Source organism: Sardina pilchardus, chromosome 20 (assembly GCF_963854185.1).
Source record: "Sardina pilchardus chromosome 20, fSarPil1.1, whole genome shotgun sequence".
In the NCBI taxonomy this organism is placed as follows: domain Eukaryota; kingdom Metazoa; phylum Chordata; class Actinopteri; order Clupeiformes; family Clupeidae; genus Sardina; species Sardina pilchardus.
The window spans coordinates 6,919,234-6,937,331 of NC_085013.1; the positions used below are offsets into that span (position 1 = coordinate 6,919,234).

At 42.4% G+C, this 18,098-nt stretch overlaps 1 protein-coding gene across 1 annotated transcript in view; it reads right to left on the minus strand.

The window, feature by feature from the left end:
• Positions 1-3,000: 3,000 nt before the first annotated feature.
• Positions 3,001-18,098, minus strand: part of si:dkey-157l19.2 (uncharacterized protein KIAA1522) — a 31,756-nt gene continuing 16,658 nt past the window's right edge. The window contains exons 3-8 of the mRNA XM_062522451.1: positions 11,280-11,417; positions 10,794-10,837; positions 10,400-10,547; positions 10,008-10,118; positions 4,087-7,776; positions 3,001-3,776 (exon numbers count right to left, since the gene is read on the minus strand). Coding sequence (XP_062378435.1) covers positions 3,766-3,776; positions 4,087-7,776; positions 10,008-10,118; positions 10,400-10,547; positions 10,794-10,837; positions 11,280-11,417 — 4,142 coding nt within the window. The 3' untranslated portion in view covers positions 3,001-3,765. The remainder of the gene's footprint in view (positions 3,777-4,086; positions 7,777-10,007; positions 10,119-10,399; positions 10,548-10,793; positions 10,838-11,279; positions 11,418-18,098) is intronic.

Consider the following 18,098-nt stretch of genomic DNA (forward strand, 5'->3'; position numbering starts at 1 on the left):
AACCAGATTTTTTTAGTCTAGCTATCACCATACTAAGCTCAATCTTTTAAGAAAATCCAAATTCGCCGGAAGTTCAGGCAGGGTTCTCCCAGCGAAGCTGCTTATCATTCAAGCTGTTTAATTTAGTAGCGGTTATGTGGAGTTATAATTATTTCATTTAGGTATTATTTTTTTGGTGGCATATTCATGGTCCAGTGCATGTAGCCTACACAACCAGTTTTGACATTTACATAAAGATGCCATGCATATTTGTATTCGTTCGTCTCCAGTTTATATCAGAAAGTTGACAAGTCAAGGTCATTCAACCTTAAATAAGTCAAATAACCATTCCAATGACTCCAAAGCTGATCAGTTAAGGCAAATTAAGCTTAAAAATTGGCATGGTTCACCTTTAAACCAGTGGTTCTCAAAGCATGGGGAATAGGGACATGTCAGGTGCATGGGGCACATATCTTTAATAACTAAATACAATTTAACAGAATTGATTAAATAATAAAGCCTGGCAATAGAACTGAAACAAATCACTCTGGGTAAAATAAACAGTTTGTCTTGTTTATCCAAAAGGCACAGAAGCAAGAGACAGACTTACCGTAGTTGTAAGCTTTAACAATAAGTAGAGACAGGTAGAGACCTTGAACAAGGTTTGTTCCTAAAGTGTCAGTGTTGCGTGATGTAAACGAAGGTTTTGATGTCCTCTACTGTCTCATGCATTCCTTGACAGTCGGTCGTAGTAGGCTACTCCCTCAACGTCAGCGTCGGCATCATGACATCGGCTTACCCCGCCCCATTTTACATAATAGCAACAAGAGACAATGTTGATAAAGGATATAGCAACTTCGAGTACAACACATATTACATGATGAAATTACATTATTTGTGTGTTTTTTAGTGTGTTTCATATAGTTGAAGGAAATAAATGGCAATTAGCTATGCAGTCACATGCCTATAATAAATGTGACCATTGTGATAAATTAGCTGCTAGAATCTCTGGCTGTCCCAGGATTCTGTAATCAGACACATGTAATCATCCCATCAGCACACTTCCATACCTGTCCGCCAAGAATGTTTAAGTTATATGTCCATTGCTGCCACCGCCTTCTACTTCTAGACACTTCAGTATAAATCTGGTTTCTCTGATGTCCATGTCTCTGTAGTCATGAACTATTTTTGGTGAATCTGTTTACGAGGGGTGGTTATTTTGAAATATCTTGAGTATAGCATTTATGATGAAAGCAACTTATTCGGTTGTGAGCGTTAGACTGCTCCTGTCCACTAATGTTCACCTGTAACTGTACAAACTGCATTCCAAGACACCCCCATAGCACAAGACGCATGACGTATGACGCAGGACTCTCTCAAAACCACACCTCTCTAATTGTCTTTTGTTTACATGTCTTAGCAACCAGGAGCAGGAAATTATATGATACCAATTTCTTATGTTCCTCTTCATGCTATTCTTAACCCTTTACTATCAGAAACATCTAATAGTAGAGATTATTGTCATTAATGCTGGCCTTTTAGATCCAAGCTGATAATAGGTAGGGCAATGGAAACAAAAGCTAACACAGTGTTTCCCAACCATTTTTCCTTGAAGGCCCTGTGTCTAAGACAAGCCAGGGTCCCCTACCCGAACTCCTACCCGCATACACACACAAGACATAGTTTTATTCAACAATCAGAGTCCAGGGATGAATTATCAATGCCTAGTCTAGCCCGACCTTAAGGTTTGCTTACGCAAGTTCAGAGGTCAGAGGTAATAAATAGCTACATGAATATGAATGGAACAAAAATACAGTATGTTTTCATTTGGATTATATAGAGTTTTGATTTTCCAACTCTGCGTGTAATTGGGATTTTATACATTTAATTTGCGCAAATAGAATTTAACCTCACAACCTTAGCCCAGGCGACATTATGCGGACCCCCTGCAATCTCTGGCGGCCCCTATAGTGGGGTCCCCGGGCCCCAGGTTGGGAACCTCTGAGCTAACAGATGGGCTTCACAGAATCCTCATCCTCCTGTAACACTCCTGAAGATGTGTTTGGATATGATCTCTGCGATTGGCCAGAGTGGAAAATCCTTTGCCGTTATAATGAATGTCACTCATACCTGCCTTGAAAGCCAGCCTCCAAACATGAGTGCAGGTAAGAATTTGCACCAAATACAGAACAGTTTTAATTGATTTGGGAACTTCTGATATTTCTCCTGTAGATTAGGGTGTTTTAAGGACTATGACCTGACCTCAATTTCAGTTAAAGCTGAGAAAGTTTCCCCTACAAGATGTTTTAGGCCATTCACCTGGTCCAATGGCACAAAGGGCAGTTATGGGGTTATTAAATATAAACAGGTTTTGTTTTTGCTTTGCCAACTACCTCCACCACAACAGATTGTCTAATGGATAGCAACAAGTTGACAAATGGAAAAATAGTGGAATCATGTGTCATGATGTCATAGACCTATGACATCATGACCCTTTGACGTCATATTGCTGGAATACATTAGTATGTTTAACATTTTTGTTCAAACACAAAACCCCTGTAAGTGTGCATCTTGTTATATATTCTCATGTTTTATCTTTGGAGAGCAAACCATAAAGCTTAAAATCCCTATTTATATTTGTCTGTTTATCTTTGCATAGTTTATATAAACACAAAATGTTTTCTTTTGTGAACAAAATACTATCATCTGTATACAAAGATAATTGTGTTGTGCAAACAAGATAGTCAGTGCGTCATTCCTGAACTTTTAATTCCTGGCTTTAATTTAGGTACCCTCCACAAAGCTGATTCTCCATCAGTATTTGAAGGAGGTGGATACAGCTTATGATCACTAGTAGAATGTGTTTTGTAAGACATTTTTATGCTTTAACTACACTCTCATCTGGCGTAATAATCAAGGCAAGTTGCAAACGTACCATGGGCGCAGTGATATCTGAAAATAGTCCCCATAGGCAACAAGCAGGAAGTAGTGCATGATATCAAATAACAGTCACTTTACAAATTTGACTTGTATACATTTTATTATGATGAGCAATAACAATCATGCATCAACTTAGGCATTAAACATATTTAGAACAAAAGAACGCTCATTTAATTAGACTTGACAGTGGTCAGTGACATGAATTAGAAAATTGTTTGACCTTTAACATCAAACGGAACAGAACTGTATCCAAACAAGCAGCCTGGTCCTCTAAAGAATTTGCCTTTTAAGTGAATTCAGACACTGAACTAGTGAAACACTAATGAAGACAAAAACGAAATGCAACAGAAAACAATCTATCCATAGCGCAGTTTTCAACATGGAAAAGAGAATAACTTAGAACAGGTTATGATCATTTTACCTTTTTTGTTAACAACATTGCAACTTCAACAAGAATATTACATTTTGTGTAAAAATTAATGCAGATAGTATAGTGCATATTAAAAGTGACTCTTTATATATTAAAGAAACATTTGAATTCAATATTTAGATAATATATATATTGTGATGAGAGAACAAACTTGATAGCACTTCTCACTCAAAATCATCAAGATGTAACTCCATTCCCTCTTGTCACCTTGTAGTAGTCCAGATTATTTGGGTCAAACAATGGACAGAAGAGCCTTACGTATTTAAATCATTACAAAAGCATAGTGAAAACATCTCATGACCTAGCAAGTATTTAAACGATATGCATAGCATAGAAAACGATGCCCAACTTTCACTGGTTGATTGTAGCATGGTCAGGTAACTATGTTGGGCAGCTCTCTGACAAGTCCTCACTCCTTATGCTGTATCTACAGATAGAAAAGAAAGTGGTCAGTTCAAAGCATAATTAATACACTCATGATACTATCATGATCAAACACAACAGACATGGAGAAGCTCTCCAAAAATTGTGTTATAATTATTATAATAATTAATATATATTCTGTTATAATATAAAGAAAAAAGTGAAACATTAACATAGCCGGAGTGTCACTCACATAGCTAACAATCTGTATATTTTCAATAAAAACATGTGTAATTAATTAGACTAAATCATTTACTTCATACTTTTATTAGTAATTACTTGTAATTTCATGTTCATAATTAATTGCCTCTTACTTCTAGTGTCCTCTGACTGTGTGCCCTGGCCAGCAGTTTGCACGTCTGAAGTAACAGCTTCTTCAGTGGACGGATTGGGCAACCCATTTCTGGGACTCTGACTCTTGCCTCTGGGCTTGCTAGCAACAGGTGGGGGGACCCTTTTTTGCCCATCGCCCTGATTGGACTGACTGGACACAGCGGTCAGCTCTGTTTGCAGAGTTTTTCTCAGGCTGGACTGGACCTCAGGAGATTTTGGTGTGTCAATGACCACCTTCTTGGTGCTCTTGGAGAAAATGAAGCTGGCTGTGCTGGTGGGAGACTTGAGAGGACTGCCCCCTGCTGTTGCAGGAGGGGAATGCACGCTGAGGCGTTTGGCAGGGCCATCGTTAGCCGACCTTGCGGCTGCCCTCTGGCGAATGGCCTCCTGTAGACTCATGGAAGAGTTCATGGACGCCGGGGGGGACTTGCTGCTTGGGGACGTTGATGGAGTGGGTGTCTTTGTTTGAGGTTTTGGTGCAGTGCTGGCTGCCTGAGATGCCGAAATGGTAATTGTTGGTAGAGACTTATTGGTAGAGGCAGTTGTCGTCTTCGTTGTTGTTGTTGCTGCTGGTGAAACTGCAGCAGTGGATACTGATTCAGATTTTGAGACAGTTGGGTCAGGTCCAGGATTGGATTCTGTTGTTGCTGAGGACACCTGGGGCTTTGGAACTGCTGGCTCTGGTTCTGATGTTGAAGTTACTGGAGGCTCTTCAGGTTTTGATTCTGCATCATCTGGTTCAGGTGCATCAGTTAAGACAGCTGGTTCAATGTCCATCTTTGACATGGCATCTTCTACTTGAGCCACTGACAAACTGGATTCTGGAGCAGGTTTTGAAGTATCAGGTTCCGATATTGGAGGCGGTACATCTGGTACTGGTTGAGATATTTCAGAAGTTTGTTCTGGCTCTGATTTTGGAACCACAGAATCTGTTTCAGGAGGTGAGGGTGTTTTTTCTGTTTGAGCAACTGCTTCTGTCTCTGGTTTAGACTCCGGTACAGCTTCTTCTACTGTAGAATTTGAAGCCACTAATTCTGGAGACACATTTGAAGTCTCATGTTCTGGTTCTGGAGTTTTTGGAATTTCTGTAGTTTGTTCTGGTTCAGAGATTGCAACCGCTGAAACCACATCAGACTTTGATTCAGATTGTTTTTCTTCTGATTTTAAAACGGTAGGTTCCGTTTTACTCTTTATAACAGGTTGTGAGTCAGAAACAGATATAGATTGTTCTAACGGAGTATTTGATTGCTCTGGTTCAGAATCTGGAATCGGTGGCTCAGGTTGAGATGGTAGTTCACTGGTCTCTGCTTGGGGTGTCGAGGCAATGGGTTCTGGCAGTGATTTCAAATCAGTAGCTTCTGGTTGTGATACAGAAATTGTTGAATCAAGTGGAGGTGTTACAGAAGGCTGTTCTGATTGAGAGTTCAAAACTGTGGTTTCTGATTGAACATTTTTGGGAATCGCTTCGGTTTTAGACATTTGTTCAGTCGTATCTGGTAGGGGCTTTGGTTCATCTGCAATGAGGGCAGCAACATCAGGCGGCGGTTCTGCCAATAGCAGCGATCTCCTGATTGGTTTTGGCGGTGCAACTTGACTCACAGCAGGTTTTTGGTCTGTCTGTTCAACAGTCGACTCCGTGTCATTTTGCTCTGGTTTGGGGGTTTTGGATTTTATGGACCGAAGTCTGACCTTCTGCAAGATGGATGGGGTAACCACAGGAGAGGAGTCATCAGAAGTTGCAGGAGGGTCCTTTTTCTGTGGAGGCGGAACTTTTCTCAGAGAAGCCTGTGTCTTAAAGTTTACTGGCAGCGGGGGAGCCTTGGGAATGTTGGGCTGGGCAGGAGCCTGAGGGACAGGAGACCCATCTTTCTTGGGGATAGGTGCCACCACAGGTGGAGGGGGTGGGGGGTGTTGAGGTGGGGGTGGAGGAGGTTGCTGTGGAGGAGGTGGGATCCCTGCTGGTATCCCGTGGCTCGTTTTTGCAGATGCATTAGGTAACACAGGTGAGAAGAGAGGTGGGGGAGGCGGCAGGTCATCCATTGTGGTCAAAGAGCAGTCTAGAGATATCTCCAGCGGAGGCGGAGGGGGAGGAAGCGGGGGAGAAAGGGGTGGACCTGTTGGGGCATCCACCTGCTTCGCCTGTGCCCTATTCATTAATGGACTTTGTTGGACTTTCTGTAGCTCCTGCATTAGATTTAGGTTACTTGGTAATGGACTTGGCCTTTTGTTCATTGATGGAGAGTCCTGCTCTGCCATAGCTGTGGTAGTGTGTTTCTGTTGTGCGACTGATAAACTAGAGGGGGTTTCAGCAGAGGAAACCTCACCTTCCCCATGCTGTGTCTGCAGTCTTTTGGGGGGAGTGGCAAACTTGATGTTTGCTGGTCCAGGGCCACACAGAAGAACAAATGTGCGTTGATTGTGAGCCCAAGTCTCAGGAGGGGGAGGCGGGGGTGCAGTCACTTTCGGTGGCTGTGGAATTTCGAACAGGGACTTCAGGGCCAGGACAGCAGGCTTTGTGTGGTTGGAGGATACAGCCGCCAGCTCTCTCTTAGCTGCATTGAGAGGACTGGCCCCTGTGGTGTGTGGCGTTCCATTATGGCTTGAATAGCCACTGGAGGGAGACAAATTTCTCCTGAGTCCATTCTCAGTTGTATGTGGATTCAGAGGGGAGGCGTGAACTACATTTGCACCCTCTCTGGTTGTCTGCTGTTGAGTGTAATGAGGGCTCGGTGCCCCAGAGCTGAACGATTCCTCCTGCGCAGACTCATCAGCAGAATATCCTGCGCTTCCTCCAGAGGCTTTCTCCCTCCCACCTTTTGGCTTCACTCCGGAAAAATCTACCTCAGCCAAGTCCCTGGACCGCCGCTTCATCTTGTCTTTGTGCAGGGAGTAGGATCGACTAGGGGGTGGCGGCTTCTTGGCCCTCTTCATCACAGACAAACTCCGCGTGAACTGACCAGTGGTCTGGTCTCTCTCCTCCATCACCTTGACCTGGCCGTTGGGCCTCGGGTTGGCCTTGCCCTGCCTCGCCTCCACCACGCTCTCTTGCCCGCTGCTGGAGGCGCGCGCCGTGCTGCTGCTGGAGATGGTGGAGGAGTCGGACACCAGTGTCTCGGACGAGTCGGAGCGGCTCCAGCCGGAGCTCACGGAGCTGAGCGTGGGGCGTCGGGAGGAGGCACGAGAAGAGGAGGCGCGCGAGGAGGCGCGCGAGGGAGCCGGGCTGGCAGACGCCAGGCTGCATTTGCTGACGGTCCGCACGCTGTTGCGAGTCCTGTTGCGGTTGATCTCCACCACGTCCACCGAGGGAGGCAGCACTGCGTTGGGGATGATCTTGGACAGGTACGTGGCCTGGGGGGAGATGTACATCACGGGGCTGGGTGGGTGCTGAGGGACGTCCCCTGACTCTGTGGCTGTTGTCACCCAGGGCACCGCCACAGACTTGGGCCTCTGGGCTAAGGAGCCTTGGGGCAGAGCGCTCTGAATGAGTGCTAGGTCATCTTTAGGCCTTGCCTCCGGCTGCCTGGGTGCCTGCTGCTTCTCTGAGCTTGTCGACACAGTCCCAGCAACAGCTGATGCTGCGCTTGGTATAATGGCCGCTATGCCTGTGAAGTCCTCACTGGGTACAGGCTCCTGTGACCTCTGGAATGCTGTCCATGCTGCTCGATCCAGCCCTGTGGGGTACAAATATATACAAACCATTGAGTAAGCATAACAATCAAATTCTCTCACATCTACTTTGTAGATTGAAGTGTTCAAACCCTTTAGAGATTAAATTGCATTAATTACAGTGCATGAAAATGCACTGTACTGTTATTCCAAGTCTTCTTATTATTATTATTATTAAACTTCTTCTTCTAACGCAGCCAATTCAGCTTCAACCGTTTAACGTAGAAACTTAATTCAAACGTTGTTGCGTAGGTCTTGCTTATGCCATGCCTGCTTTATATTTTTCAACTTTGTAACTTTTATACTTTTTAAACTATTAGTTAAAAACTATTACAATTTCCCCCATAGACTTAACATTGCTCATTATGACATCACGGCAGCAATTAGAATCTTAGGCCAGGTGGCCGGCCACCTGGGCACCAACTGTCAGTTTCTCTCAGGCTCCTCTCTGAAGACTACATATTCTGTTCCCCTGTATCCTCTGCGCACAACAGTATCAAAATAAGTCCTCCTAATTCCATCCAACTTTATATCCATTCATCTTCTTCAAACCATTCACTCATCCACCCATTCTAAACAGTCTGCCTATCAACATCAATTAGACGCTCTACATTCAACTTTTAAACAATCTACTCTGTCTCAGGCTGGCTCTCTTAAGACTAGCCAGTTAAATTGATTACACCTGTATCTGTATCCACTACTCTCAGTAGAGAGCTGTGTCTCTCCATTCTACAAGAATATAAGGCACATTCCATCCAACCTTCTATCCATTCATCTTCTTCAGACCATTCACTCATCCACCCATTAAACTGTCTATCAACATCTATTAAACAATCTGTCTATCAACATCCATTAAACTCTCTGTCTATCAACATTAATTAGACTATCTACATTCAACTTTTAAATGATTTACTCTGTCTCAGGGTTTAAGAGTACACTCTGGCTCTCTTAAGACTAGCCAGTTAAATTGATTACACCTGTGTCAACTACTCTCTGAGAGCTGTATCAGTGTCTCTCTTAACAAGAATATAAGGCACATTCCATCCAACCTTCTATCCATTAATCTTCTTCAGACCATTCACTCATCCACCCATTAAACTGTCAATCAATATCTATTAAACAATCTGCCTATCAACATCCATTAAACATTCTGTCTATCAACATTAATTAGACTATATACAACTTTTAAAGTATTTACTGTGGGTCCCTCCTCACTGCAATAATACACTATTAAATCATGTAACCACTGAAACTACTCAACTATTGAACTGTTCAACCATTCCAACTGTCAGATATCATCCACTATGCTTCCAGTCAACTACATGAAACCTCCATGTACCTAGCAACCAACATAGCAACTATTAAAATTAAGTGTTTATGACCGTTTCCATAGCAACCAACATGATTATACTGCAGTAACTTCTTGTTTCCTGATAGTGGCCACCATGGATACCCTAGCAACAAATGTTTCAAAATAAAAGTCCTCACTAGCAAGTTAGCTAGTTAGCATGGTTAGCATTGTTAGCATAGTTAGCATTTTTAACATAACTGCAAAAAATCATCAACTAAGTTAGCTAATCAACCTGGTTAGCATTGTTAGCAAATTTAGCATTGTTAGCATTTTTAGCATTACTGCTAGAAATCATCGGTTAAGTTAGCTAATCAACCTGGTTAGCATTGTTAGTAAAGTTAGCATTGCTAGCATAATAAGCATTTTTAACGTAACTGCTAGAAATCATTAGCTAAGTTAGCTAATCAACATTTTAACATGAATAGAAATCATTAGTTAAGTTAGAACTGGAACGTTTCATCTTTAAACTGTCTACCTTCACACTATCAACTCTCTGTAAACTATGCAACCACCATGTTTACCCTAGCTACACCTTAGTAACCATATCTACATTATCTATCTATTTTTGCATTTTCATGCACTGGTAATTCCTTGGAATTGCATTTCTAGTTTAAATGTGACATTAATGTATGTAATGTTAATGTAATTAACGTAATGATATTATTATTGGTGTGTGTGTGACGTGTGTGTGTGTGTGTAATATGTGTATGTGTGCCTACTTGTGTGTGTGTGTGTGTGTGTGAGCCTGTGTGTGTGTGTGTGTGTGTGTGTGTGTGTGTGTGTGTGTGTGTGTGTGTGTGTGTGTGTATAAAAAAATATATATATTGTTTGTTTGAGGTTTTTTTTAGTTTTTTTTTTAACTCCACTAAATATAGTTTTCTCTACCTAGCTCTTTCTGGACATGCCGTGGTATTCCCACCACTGTGGTCCTCCTGTGTTTCCTCCGGCCCCTTGTCCTCTCCTTTTTCCCTTGGTTAAGGGGTGTGAACGTGGACCCTTTGAAAGACCATTGATATAATTTCATCAGATAGCGCAATTGGACCATTCTTCCACTTGATTTCACAACATACATAACGTTTTTAAATGGCATGTACAGTAGATGTTTTTAGTTATATAGTTATATAGTTTTTATACTGAGCTTCTAAACACCTGTGAAATTGTGAACCTCTGATCACCGGTGAAATAGTTCTAATATATAAAACTTGGAAACAGTTTCTGCATACAAAGATGTTAAAGGGCTTTCAAGCGAGCCAAGTCTCTGCTGATGTAGCTGTTACCTTGGCGAGAGAGTGCTGACCGGGTGGATCTTGAAGAGATGGACTGTGTAGAAACTGTCGACATGCTGTCAGTCGCTGTGCTCTCAGATCCGATTGATCTCCTCCTTTCACTGCAGCTGCCCACATCATTCTGAGAGGTCACACCACTCTGCCATGGGCAAAAATCCCCACCATATAAGATTCAAGAGATGATGTATTTGTCACATTCACAGTTATAGCAGTACAAAACTAGCAGTGAAATGTGAACCTGGTCAACACCAAAGTATTATGACATACATGAAAATGGATAAAAAAAAAAGGATAAAACTGACAAATATAAATGGGACATGTTGAGTTCAAGAACATATACTCCAAACTATATTGTGATATGAAAAGTTGTGTTGTTCATACTTACAATTACACTTTGATCATCTTGATAGTCAGTGTCTATGTTGTTTTCTGTCACAAAAGGGAGACACATTTAGAACATTTACACAAGAAAGGCATGAAGATACTGGCAAATCAGTTGGATAATTTAACTGAAATAACTGCAATCTACTGTACCTATGGCTCTTTAATATCAATTTACCAAAATAAAACATTTAATTTTCAATTAACTCATAGCTCTATGCCATATTCATTCAAAGCTCTTAGTGCTGCTATAATAGACTCAACACACTTGTCAAGATCAGGAATATAGAGAAAACACAATTAGTCCTTTAAGAGCTCGAACAGTATCTAAGAAGACTTTAAACTGCCCCTCATAAGTCAAGCCTCAGACCAGACATGTCTTGTCAGTTTCCATTGCAGTTTCCAACACACACTTCTTTGTTTAGAGGCTTATACGAGTCACCCAGGATGGGCACGTCTACGACATGGCTACAGGTGACTCAGCAGTTACCTTCCAGCTGTTTCAGCTTAAGCCCCTGCTGGGCCTCGGAGTGGAGGTCCTCCACATACTTGTGACGGTTGCCCTCCAGAAACACATTTTCCTGGAAGATTTGGGGGACCAAGACACGGACATCCTCTTCTTTAGAAGCTGTGTGAGAGAAAGGGGCATACTTTAATAGAGCATTATTGGTCTTTCATACCAGGGTAAAGACTCGAACCTCATTGATCAGCTTATGGATCAGCTCATTGTCCAACAGACACATGTTTTAGTGCTGCAGAAAATCATAGGATTTTATGTTTGTGAGTAGCAAGGTACATAAACTATGTTTGACTGTATTCGAATGGTTACTCAGTTAATTGCAAAGGGTAGACATAATGGCTCTAATGAAAGGAAAATCTATTAGGTAAGCCGTTAAACTCTTATTTTTAGTGTACAAATGGGCATCTCACAACATAAGTGAATAACAACCTACTGTGAGTATGCATCTCCAATGTCCACAAATTAAATGTTTTTGTTTTTTGTCAATCATTCAAACAAACATTATCCCATTTCCACGATTCCACGATTCTGTGCACATACACAGTAACCAGAATGGTGTTTGATATTTGCTGAGTTATACTATATAAATATAAATCAGTTAGCCCGCTATACAATAACACTTGTGCAAACCTAACAATGCCCACGGAGTCCAGCTAAAAATGTGCAACTGCAGAAAAAGTAATTAGTTGCAAATCACATATAGAATTCTAAGACCGCTGCATAGTGACATTACTATGCTGTTGGAGTCATGCAACCAACTTCTTATGTAATGGATTCACCCGATTGAGTAGGGTTAGCAAGTTAAATAAGTCTAGACCTTCACAGCACAGTGTCCTTAATCTGGTTTGGAACCACAGATACGAGTATAGAAGGTATTAACCCACAACCACTGACAGGTATGAGAGAACGTATCCAACATTCTGCTAAAAATGTTTGTTTGTTTTTTCTTTCAAGCAAGCCCGGAACAGAGCTCTTCAGCACTTCTAATAAGAATAACAAATTCAAACGTAACCTCCTCAGACCAACAAAAGTATAAATTGGCATACCACAAAAACAAACAATGACAACCTGTAGTGTAAATAAAATTACTAAATGTAAACTCTTTACAAAATTAGATGCTTATACTGTAAATCAATCAATCAATAAATCAATGGTATCAACACATCAATAAATCCATCCATCTATCTGTACAGTAAATACAATTATAACCGGTCTCTATTAAACTCTATGTCTAACCTGCCCTTTTCAACCAAGGGTATCTGTGTAAACTCACGTCGTCTAGAAGCAGGAGACAGGCTGAGGTCTTTGTTCCTTGCACTTTTCTTCCCAAAGATTGACCGCAAACATAACACGTCTTGACGCAGAAGAACAACCATGTTTGAACTATAATGCCATCCAAACAACAAAACACGCTTCTGAACTGGACAGGAGAAGGCAAAGCAAAAAAATAGATCTTAACTCCAGAAGAAAGGGTGAAAGTGTCTTCTTTCAATGCAGTCCAATGAAACACACCTTCTCAAAGCCGTTTCACTAATAAAAGTGATTACAGATCTGGCAACAAATCATTAAAACCCTGAAACACAGCTGTGGTCCTGAGAGATGAGATGACGTATACTGCTGCAGATGTTTCTGTTTTTGTTGTTTTGGCGGCTGATGTTGTTGTTCGTGTTGTTGACCATGCTGTATCCATGCAGACAGGAGCAACCAACCAACCAGCCTTCACGTTATGTGGCCGTGGTCACTAATCCACTTTCGCCAGATTCCACTCATCTCTCCCTAACACACACACACAGACACACACACACACACACACACACACAGCGGCTTAAACCCTACTAACACAGTCACATAATTACCCCCCCTACACGAGACCCCCGCTCCCTCCCTCCTATTTGCCCCTCACTGGCACACAAAGCCCATCTTGATAATGACGCACCCCACCACTCCCCTGGGAATCCCTCATGCCATCATCACCTACATTCTCTACAGCTTAATCCACCAAAAAACAGACACACACACACACACACACACACACACACACACACACACACACACACACACACACACACCTCTCTTCATCTCTCATTTTAATTTCATCCTCTCCCCTCGCATATTTAAAAGTGACCTCTGACTTGTAAATCACCCTCAGATTAGACACCACTGCTATGCTGCTGAGATTACTCCTGCTGGGATGCCACTCACTTTAAATGTTGTTTTGCTTCTGGGAAGGGTTATTGTTATATTTACAGATTGTGGCCTAAATGTTTGGGAATAACAACACATATAGCAGGAGTAACTGACTAACTGATCTCTTTTCATCATTCCAAACAGCATTTGTATACAGTTTCTGATAGCCTGTCCTGCCACTAGGTGGCACATCCGAGCTCATCTGAGCCATCAGTCGAGCTGTCAGGTGCATTGCTCAACCATATTGCCCAACCACATTACTGTGAACAATCCTACATTGTGAGACTCAACGTGGGAAAATAAATCATAGGTATGGTATGTTTGCCAAAACCTTTTTCCTGTCTTTGGTCAAGCTGTAACTAATAGTTGTGTGTCGTCGCCTCATTTGGAATCAACTTCCTGCAGTCACTGTGTTTGACATATCTACCCTTTCCTGAACCTGAAAATTCCCCTCACTACTTCCAGTGTTTTCATTGCCATTCCACAACTGAAACCATGAATATTATCATGAATTATATCCAATATGGCAGCACGTTTCCTCATGCTGACGTGGTTCTCTCATCACTTAAGGAAATCTGACAAAGAGAACAAAAAGACCTCCAAGAAAACTGTAACACTAATTTACAACAAAAGCCACCCTCCTCAGGTGAAGCATAATGGACTCCTCTATGTGAGGACAGATTTAGATTGGCACCAGGAACAAATACTAACACTCTCTCACATTTAGTCAATGGTTGAGTTAAAACCCATTGTAAAAGATTTGACACATGAACGTTCTTACAATAGTCACTGCATACTTGACATTTGAATTTAGAGATCTTTTCCACACTGACCCCAGACCAGCTCTGCTACACAGAGAGCTTTATGAATGCTGCTTCTTATCTTCGATGATATCGTTTGCATGCCGAATGTGAATGGAGCGGTGATTTTTGCATGGGACTCTCACATACGATTTCATTGGCTTTGTAGTGGCATGTGGTTATGCCACCCCACGGCTTTGAAGAGTTACATAACCCCTGATAAGGCTAAGGTGGGGTGAGCCTTTTTGGCAAGATGGGCGAACATAGCTTCCAACGGAGATCACCGACCAGATGCTCTTCAGACAGACAAACATACCACAGAATCCAATCATTTCAAAGCCGCCCATGAGTATGCATGTGCACCTATACAGTGGATTACAAGGTTCGAATAATGACCCGTATTGTTTGGCCCCATCACCGCTCAAAAGTCCAACGATCCAACTCCAAAACAGTCAGGTCATCTCCTACCTCGTCCTTCGTCTCTTAATTACTTCACTAATTAGTCTCAACTCTGAGAACAGCTGAGAAATAATTTCCCCATGGGGACAATAAAGTTTCTCTACTCTACTCAACTCTCGTCTTCCCTCACTCACATATATTCAGACCTTTTGATAAAATGCAAAGGGCATTGCTCCATCTTGAAAGTCATCCATCAGTTGAGTTATTTGCACAGTCTCACCAGGCTCCATGGCTCATACTCCAAACATTTGCTTTAGGCAGGCGTGTCAATTTAATTCCATGCAATCATGTGAGCCAGTGTTTGGTATAACGAAGCCTTGAAGCAACTCAAAGAGAGCACACACATTTATGAGCGCAGCCTTTTTCCTCACAGTGTCATTAAGTCAAATTCATTCAAATAATCTAACCACCATCACCATGGTTAAAAACAGAAACAATAATGTATTAAACCCCCCTCCCCCTCGTGTACACAGAATACTCATCTACAGTCATCTGAACTATCGAATTCATTATAAGGACTAATAGTACACATCATACAGTCCTGTGAAATTGGTTTGATGAGAAGTCCCAAAGCAGTGCAATACCAGCCCAGAGCCAGGGGGAGGCATCATGAGTCATGCAGCCGGCTGGTGATTTTATTGCACCACAATTAGATCAGCAGACTCCCAATCTGGTAACATCAGCAGTGGACTAAAGAAGGTAAGCAGATATCAACAGATCTATTCACTCCATCAGAAAAAAAAAACAGATGCAAAGCTCTTCGAGCACTGTTTTGTTTTGTGGTATGTATGGACCAAACAGAATAAAGTTCATGATCACTAGGTCAAGTGATTTCTCAAAATCAGACAAATGGAAAAGATGATGACACCACTGATTCACGGAAAAGGATATGACGTTGGTGATATGGTACAATATGTACCACTAGACCGAACTGCAACCTTCAGCCGACAAGATTACTCAGGTACCTCTCATGGCAAAAACAGACACACACATCAGGAAGTTTTTGTCCTGACTTGCCCTTGTTTCCCTTTGTTGGGCACGATAGAGACACAACAAAAGCTAAGCGCTAACTCTATGTCTCTCTCACACACACACACACACACACACACACACACACACACACACACACACACACACACACACACACACACACACACACACACACACACACACACACACACACACACACACACACACACACACACACACACACACACACACACACACACACACACAGAAAGACACTTTTGAGATGCATGCTACTGGTACCATCCAGAGGATTTAAGGGCATTGCTGAAAATAGGTCAACCAACCAGACTAGTGGAGAGGGTTGCTCAAGAGATCAAATCAGACAGGTTCTTCTCTGGTGATTTCCTCAGAAGAATAACAATAGTACAACAACCCATAGAATTACGTCAGTTCAGTCTTACAAGATGTTGTCTAAAAATGTATTACACACAACGTTTCTGTTGTGGTGCAGACACACAACAACATCATCACAGACAGGGAAAGTTACAACTACTCCATGCGGGGACAACAAGCCTCTAATTTTCATCCTCGTGATTTGGCGTTAGGAGTGACAGTAAAAAACATGTAGTGCAAGTCATTCACAGTGGCTAAAAATGCACTATGACGGGCTCTAGCTCACACAAAGAATGTAGACCCAGGAAACTGCTAAATGATTCTCTGAGAAAGAGGCCGTTAGCTCATCTTGCTTGGCAGTCTGTTTCTCTTTGGGGGAAGGGAGGGGGATTCAGAGTGGTCTCAGAAGGGGTTATGTCAATCAGAGGCTTGAGAGAAGCTTGATGTCTTGTAACCTTTTAGAGGAAAGTCTGCAAGGCAGCTAGGAAGAGAATGTGAACTATTCTGACTTGCTCGAACACGCTAGGCAGGAATACTGGCTTGCAAGGTCTGATGGGAAATGTTCAGCTACACACACATTCACAGACAATGAACAAAACGCACAAAGAACACAATGAGAAGATCACATTGTCAAATAATGAACATAATAAGACTCCGCTCGCGTAGAGATGATCTGTAGAATTATTTTATTCATTTCATAATTGTTTTCGATGTGATCGTTCTTCCGGGGCAAGTCATGAGCTAACCCAGACCACATGACCCATGAACATGAATACAAATACCAAATAACTATGGCAGCAGATGGCACATGCTCTCGGTTTCATTGTTTAACTTTCACTTCAACACATGCAGTCTCGTTGCCGCCAGCGTCTTCCAATAGAGCACCACGCAGGGATCAGTTCAATCTAACTTCCAGTGTCAGATCTTCAAAAGCCAGAGGCTATCTCCAGATAAACAACAACACCCCCTACACACACACAGACAGTCATGAGGTCATCCATCTTTGACCAACAAAGTTGACCTGAGAGTGGACCCTGCTATCCCTGCTCTGTTTGCTTGTAAGCCCTTTAGACCTTGATGTTTGTGATGGCAGGGGTCAGTGGTGTGTGTGTGGGGAGGGGGGGGGGCAGGGTCAGTGTGCATAGGAGAGATTAGAGTGGAGGCCGTCTGTCCGACCAGGCGGTGTGAATCAGCAGACTGGACTGCCAGCTCAGCGGAAGTAGAGCGCAGTGGCTCAACATGTTCCTGAGTAAACTTTAGGGGGGGGGGGGGGGGGAGAAAGTGAATAGGGCGATGCTTTAACGATGACTCACTTAGCTACCAAGCAAAATGCACAGATCAACCAGAGAAAGAAAGAAAAAAACAAATGCAGACACAAAGATAACCATTAGGGGGTGCTGCACTTTTGACAGGAGGTTTCTCTTGCTTTTCAGCCTCTCTTTCTTTTCCAATGGATTACAGCCAGTGGCATACACCCTAAAAGCCTATGGCAATCCTGTACATGTGCATCCATCTGAACTCTGAAGTGAGGCACAATGGCACAATGATGCCACAATGAACCTCATGGCAAACACATCAACAGGCAGACACCGACTCTAGAGCCATGAAATGGCAAGACGTGGAGTGACATCCACACCATTGGCGTGTTTCTGGCAATGAGACCAGAGGCCACAGCAATCCAACAGACAACCTACTCTCCAGAGAATGATCGGTTCTAAGCATGCATGATGTGGTATTGTGTTGTTAACTTTCCAGTAAACGAATATGCCATTTTTTTCACACATAATTACGGCTATAAATGCCCTCTGGGAAAACCCATCCAAAGTTCACCACGATTGACAAAAAAATTAATTGGATGTAACTCAATACGAACATTATTGACTCAAGATGATCTCACAGAAGGGCGGGCCCCTCTTTGGCGCTCGACTAAGGAGCAGCTGAAGGGACAACCATCTGTACTGAGATGTGCACACATGGAATA